Source organism: Galeopterus variegatus, unplaced genomic scaffold (assembly GCF_000696425.1).
Source record: "Galeopterus variegatus unplaced genomic scaffold, G_variegatus-3.0.2 Scaffold2351, whole genome shotgun sequence".
Taxonomy (NCBI): domain Eukaryota; kingdom Metazoa; phylum Chordata; class Mammalia; order Dermoptera; family Cynocephalidae; genus Galeopterus; species Galeopterus variegatus.
The window spans coordinates 225816-232853 of record NW_007728462.1 but is presented as its reverse complement, the minus strand read 5'-3'; the positions used below and the strand labels follow the sequence as shown (position 1 = coordinate 232853).

The 7038-nt window shown below is 39.0% G+C and overlaps 1 protein-coding gene across 5 annotated transcripts in view; it reads left to right on the top strand.

Moving 5' to 3' along the window:
- The window catches only part of SKP2 (S-phase kinase-associated protein 2, E3 ubiquitin protein ligase), a 39205-nt gene that overhangs the window by 18052 nt on the left and 14115 nt on the right, over positions 1–7038 (top strand). For all 5 annotated transcript variants that reach the window (XR_551116.1, XM_008581415.1, XM_008581414.1 and 2 more), the window contains 2 exons: positions 1501–1599; positions 2688–2818. Coding sequence is in view for 4 of the 5 variants with exons in the window: in XM_008581415.1 (XP_008579637.1) it covers positions 1501–1599; positions 2688–2818 (230 nt within the window). In the remaining variant the exon portion in view is untranslated. The remainder of the gene's footprint in view (positions 1–1500; positions 1600–2687; positions 2819–7038) is intronic.

The window sequence follows — 7038 nt, the reverse complement described above, 5'->3', positions numbered from 1 at the left end:
AGTGGCAGCCAGTGCATGTCACAAAGGCAGTTGTTTTTATGTGTGTTTCCTGAATATAACAGACAGGTGTCCGTCTGTCAATATCCAGATGGACACAGAAAATACCTAGTGCAGTGCTTCAGCTTCTGCAGTACTTCCCAGTACTCGAGGCAACAAAATTTTGAATGCTAATGATATGCCAGGCTCTATACTAGGTTCTAGAGATACAAGAATAAACAGTGCATGGCTCACACCTCATTCATGGAACAGACCAAAAATTACAGTGCAGTCAGTGTGTTTGTTAAATGCATTGGTGAATATTTGGCAGCACACACAGGGAGACCTAATTAAATTTAGGGAGGGCAGCCATCTCAGAGGAAATGACTCTTAAGTTGAGTATTGAAGATATTCAGGTGGGAGATCTCCAAGTGATAGGACCAAATGAAGCATCCGAGGTAAATCTGCCTGTGTCGCTCTAAACTCTTAAGTAGTTGGAAGTTGCTGGAGAATAAGACTCAGGGTGGGTAGTGACAAGTGAGGATAGTCAGGGACCAAATTGTAATGGGCCACGCTGTAAGAAGTCTGGACTCTGTGGTAGGCTATGAAGAGGGAAGCAGGGTGAAGAGATTGCTCTGAGAATTGAAGGAACATGTCGGGGTTGAACTCACTGGACACCATGGAGGGTCAATCAGACACGGAAGAAACTAGACTAGTTAAGACACTGTTGTATTCATTCAGGTTAGAAAAGATAAAACCTAATATAAAAAAAGAAAAAAACCAAAGAGTAAAAATAGCAGCTAACATTTATCGAACACTTATTATGTGCCAGATACTAAGTTCTTCAGATGTATTTTTATTTAACTCTGACAGCAACCCCATGAACTATGTTCTTATCATTCCCTTTTTATAGATGTGGAAACTGAGTCACAGAGAGGCTAAATAACTTGTCCAAGGTCACACAGTTAGTAGGTGACCAAACCAAGATTGAACCTGGCATTGCAGTGTGATTCAGAGTTCTTACTTTTAATCACTAAGTTTCACCAACACAGGGTGTTAGGTAATGTAGTAGAGGAGACAGCAAATCTGAGACATTTAATCAAAAGAACCTGGTGACTTTACAAGCAGAAGTTTGCCTTTGAGCTAATTCCAGTTGTGGATGACATGGGTATATGTATATACCATTGCTTGCTTTTTTTTTTTTTAATTATTAAAGTACATTGATCAATGTTTCTTGTGCATTTACTCTGTGCCAGTAAATGCACTAAGTTCTTTATTATGTTATATCATTTAATCTTCTTAATAAGCTACCAAGAAGGTACTGATACTGCCATTTCACAGGTGAATAAACTATAGTAAAGCACCCTGCTCATTATCACAGAGATAGTGAAATGTGAATTTTAAACTCACTTCTGACTCAAAGGCCTGTGTGCTTAATTGCACTAGCCTGCTTTCCTCAGAATGCTTGTTGATTGAATAAAAGTGTCTTATTGGTTTTCCTCTGGCATTTTTCTCTTTTTTCAGTAATCTTGCTCAAAACTCAAATTTAGTGAGACTAAACCTTTCTGGGTGTTCTGGATTCTCTGAGTCTGCCCTGAAGACTTTACTAAGCAGCTGTTGCAGGTAGGAAAGATGTGAGACTTGATTATAGAGCTCTTATATCAAATGTACATTTATCCCTTACATCTGAATAGAACTGTATAAACTTTTTGAGCTATTCCTAGCTCTCCAGGCTCTTGATTTGGATAATGCAATATCTTTTGTTCTTCACCCTTTCTGGGTAAACTCAGGAGGCAAATTGATTCAATTTGCGAGGAAAACTTGTATATTGATCCCTTTTTTATTTGTTACTATTAAAATGAGGAAAATGTAGTAATGTGTTTATCAACAGTATGGTTGAAAGAAATCTGTTTACACTTGACTGTACAGTCAGGGTTTTTTCCCCTGTAATATCTGTAGACTTGACTTACAGTTTTTGATCAAATTTGGTTATTTTGTAAATATAAACCATAAATTTGGGTGATTGCATTAACATCTTTTATAAAAATGTCAGCACATAAAGTGTAGAGTTACAAGTATTGCTAAGTGGGGGGATACATGATTTACAGAATACACAGTACTATGTGTATGTGTGTGTTAATGGTGAGATAAAATGTACGGCCCTATCTTTAGTCAGTCTGGTTTAATGGTTGGACATTATCTTTGAAACCCTCACTCACTCAGTTAGCAGAGACAGGATAAGATCAAGTGGCTTTTGCAATGTCATTGTCTCTTTATTAGGGATCGCTAGTGCAATCCATCAGTTTTTTAAAACAGGTTGGTAAATTGCTCAGTCGGTGGTTGTTTGGTAACAACTTGGGCAGTTTGAGAAAAGAAAACACAAAGGCTAGAATTTCTACCTTCAGTCCTGGAGTGAGGTTTGAGCTCTCAGGAAAGGATAGTTCTGCCCTTCACCTCCACAAGGGGGCAGCATTCACTAAGGCCTTTGCTCAGGTCCCTGGGCAGCTTTCAGGGGCAATCGGAGCAGGGGAGTCTGTCAAGAGAGGAGAAAACAGTTTTCAGATGAGCAAAGTTAGCTGCTTAAAGAAGCAGGCGTGATGGGCATAAAATGGTAAGGAGTCTAGGGCTTTGTATTCTCTATTTGCAGCTTGAGACAAACTCATTCCTGTGTGATGGTTTTATACTTTCCTTTTTACCCCTCTTTTCTGCAGACTGGATGAACTGAACCTCTCTTGGTGTTTTGACTTCACTGAAAAGCACGTGCAGGTGGCTGTCGCACATGTATCCGAGACCATCACCCAGCTGAATCTTAGTGGCTACCGGAAGAATCTCCAGAAATCAGGTTAGAGCTTCCAGGCCTGTGCCACTGAGCCCTAAACAACAAAAAAAGACTTGATTTATTGAGCATCTCCTTAGTGCCCTTCTCCATAAGGTGTCTTATTTCATCCAGTGCATGTGTTATTCCGACTTCTCTGCTGATCAGAAGGGTTAGGCAAAAATAAACAGCTAGGGAGCCAGAGTCAAGATTTGAATCCAGGACCTACAAGTGAAATCTTTATACTTTAAAACGGTTTATTTTTAAGCAGAACTTCTTTTGATCAACTAAATTATTAGGCAAAACCCCAGCATAAAAGTAGATAAATGCAGTATTTTGATCGGTATTAAGCAATGGTTCTCATCTGGGGGCAGTTTTGCCTGCAAGGGGACATTTGACAATGTCTGAAGACATTTTAGTCATAGCTTCAGGGGTGCTGCTGGCATCTGCGGGTAGAAGCCGGGAATGCTGCTAAACAATGCACAGGACAGCAGAATAACACAGTAACACACACAAAATAATCTGGTCCACATGTCAATAGTGCCTTTTATAAACCCTTACCATTCAATTACGCTTTGTTTTGTTTGTGTAATATTGAAAAAATCTTGATTTTCAAAGATAAGTATTTGCAAAAGCAGTTTTTTTAATGGCTTCCCCTTACAGTCTCAGGCTAACATTCAGTCTGTAGGCTGCACAAAACCTGGTTAAACTAGCAACACACATCAACCATATCTTGATGTTGGTACTAGCTCATTTAAGTGTAAGTATTTTGCTTATTATAGTTTTTATTATGCTTAAAAGATTTGAACCAAATATTTGCAGAATGTATCTTTAAAATCTAGGTAATATTTGAAAACGACTTTTCTAGGACATATAAGAGGACACATCATCAAGCTATAGAAAATAATAGTGAGACTGTCATGGGTGGCCAGGGATTAGAGTCCTTTGCCTGTACAAGGACTGAAATTTGGACTGCTGCCGTTCCAAATGCCGGCATTTTCAGACAATGGAAAAGTTTTCTTTAGAGATCTATGACAGCAGCAATCATGTCTTGATTTTTTTTACTACTCCCTCCTCACACAATATTTCTCTTCTATATTTTTGCCCTCTGAACACTTATTTTAAATCCGATTATAGTATTACAGTCATTCTCAAAAGTATGTAAAATACAGAAAAACACAAAGGAAAACAAGTTAATCTAACATCTTGCCAGTCTTTTTCCTATATAAAAATTTTCTGGGGTTTTTTTTGTTTTTTTTTTTTCCAGATTACCCCATTTTCAGTGACTACTCTACATTATCATCAGTGGCTATGTGATATTTTATCGACTAGATATGGAATAATTCATATGAATAATAGTTTATGCAGTTGATTTCCTTCTATTGGACGTTTACAATCTTTCTGATTTTTCCCTTCTATAAACAGCTTTGTAATGACATAGACAAATCTTTGGGTCCATTTCTAAGGATGGATTCTGAAAAGTGGAAACGCTGAGTAAAGGATTAGGCACCATTCTCAGGCTTTGGATAGTTCTTGCCAAATTGTCTTCCCAGGAGTTTAAATTCCTACCAAGGAGCATTCTCTGCATCGAATCCCACCACTCTTGGTTCTTCTCTGTTCATCACAAGGGAAGGAAAGACTGTGCCCTGTTAACATTTCTTTTCCACATGCTTTTTTTTCCAAATCTCCCACTGCTTTACTGAGAGTTTTTCTGAAATGAACGGAGGCTCAGGGTACAAGGTTGAAAAACTCTGCCATGGGCCAACAGCTGTTAATTTTGTCCAAGTTTGGCTTAAAACTCTTCTTTGTTCCTCCAAAAAAAGAGAACAGATAGCCTGTTAACTGGGTTTTGGCAGAATTAATAGGTAAACAAATCCTGCTTGCTAGACACTTCAAGGCATGGACAAGGAATATAAGTTGAAGTGTTAGTTTTCTGAATTATGCAATGAGAATCAGAAAATTTTTAGTTAATTTCATGAACAATAGCACACACTATTATATGTCAGATAGTATGGATTTAGTTTTAGCTCTTCAACTGGTGCCAGTCTGCCTGGGTTCAAGTATCCACTCTGGCATTTACTGGATAGCTTCTAGCAAGTTGCTGAACTTCCCTGTTCTAAGTTTCCTCATCAATAAAATGGAGATAGCTGCAGGACCAATCTCTTAGAGTTACCAATCTCTTAGAGTTATAGTAAAGAATAAATGAGTTAATATGTGTATAGCACATTGAACCGTTCTTGGCACATAGTGAGAGTCCAGTTATTGTTAGCCGTTAGTATTACTGCCTCCCCATGGAGTAATAGACCAGCACTGAAGGAGGCCTTGGAGGACCTAGCTTTTGGTGTTAGATTTGACCTCAGCCTCGAGCTGAAATCACCTCTCCTCTGAAGTGATGGGTTGGAATACATGGTTTCTAAGATCCCTTCTAGGTCAAGTAGATCTATTGTTGGTGGTGAAATGAAGGGGGCAGTGAAGATTGAATCTTGGCAGTGAGTACTGTTTACTAACCCTTCCCTCCAAGGGAGGATGGGACTTAAATAAGGGCTGGAGAGGACTAACCAATTTTGTCTCCCAAAGTTTGGTTCTTTCTTTGGTGGTGTTAGAATAAGATTGTATCCAATTTTGTTGACGGCTAGTTGGCTGGCTAAATGATTGGTCATTCAGAATTGCATTGTACATTTTGTTCATGGGTTTGGCCATTCATTAAACAAATGTTTATGGAGCACTTACAAGTGCATGAAGCTCTGTTCCAGAATCCAGAGATATGACTTTTAACAAAACAGGGGAAGTCGCCCTTGTGAAGCTTACATTCTAATCAGACAGTGAACAAACTTCCTAAATATGAAGAAAGGAGATAAAAATGCAAGGAGGAAAATAAATCGGAATAAGTGGGTAGAGTGTGGCAGGAAGAGGACTGTTTTTAGATGGAATGGCCAAAAAGAGGGCCTCTCTGAGGAAGTGACACTTGAGCAGAGACCTGATTGAGTGATGGAGCAATCCATATAGATATGTGAGAGAACATTCTAGAACAGTGGACCAGCAAGTGCAGAACCCTTGATATGGTAACCAGAGTGTGAGAGGGAACAAGGAAGACATTGAGAGGAGAGGAGAGAGCTAGGGCTCTCTAAGCCAAGGCAAAAGCTTTGGATTTTGTCTGAGTGGGATGGGAAGCCACTGGAGTGCTTTGAGCAGGACAGCAATATGATCTGACTTACCTTGTAAAAAGCTCACTCTAGTGCTATGTTGAAAAAGGGCTGTGGGGGTGCACGGTGGGGAGTAGAAGCAGGGAGGCAAGTTAGGAGACTGGGGTGGTGACATTTGAGGTGGTAAGACATGATCATTTGGGGGCACATTTTGAAAACAAACGTAACAGGATTTGGTGACAGATTGGATGTGGGATGTGAGAAAAACAGTCAAGTACGATCCCATGGGTTTTGGCCTTAGCAACTGAATCCATGAAATATCACTTACCGAGATAGGAAAGACTATAGGGAAGGAGCAGATTTAGGGGAGAAACTGAGTATTTGGTTTTAGACATAAGTTTGAAAGTTTATCACACATCCAAGTAGGTATGTTGAGGAGGCAGTCAAAAACGCAAGTTCAGAATTTAGGGGAAGGAATGTGGCCGAAGATATAGCTGTGAAAAAGAAAAAAAAAAAAAAAAACCTCACATGTTAATGAAGTTTGCCTGTTGTTTTAAATAAATAACAGTTATTGATTCACTTTCTGATTACAGAGTAGCTCATGTGACTTTCTTCCAAATTCTAAAAAGTTATCTATAATTGCAACACCCTTGATAACTGCAGTTAACATTTTTGTATATTTCCTTCTAGCCTTTTTCCCCCTTTCTTTCTGTATGTTTGTGTGTAAATGTGAGTTTCTGTGTTTTGACTCAGATGAGATTATAATGTATTGCTTGTTTTGTTTTCACTATACAATATCTCCTAGTGTTTTTTCACGTCATGAAATGTTACTGAAAAGCTTTTTAATAACAATTATTAGCATTGTACTAATGGAATGGATGGAAGTGAACATATTGAACTAGTTGGAAGAGGGTCTATTATAACTTGCTGTAATGAATATGTTCATGCACATCAGTATTTTTCTACAAGTGCAATTACTGGACCAAAGGGCAAAGTGTGTAATGCTCTGAATACTTTTTTTTTTTTGTCTTTTTCCGTGTCCGGCAACGGATCGCAACCCTCAGTGTCGCCCCCGTACCGGACCAGGACCGGCAACGGGATCGC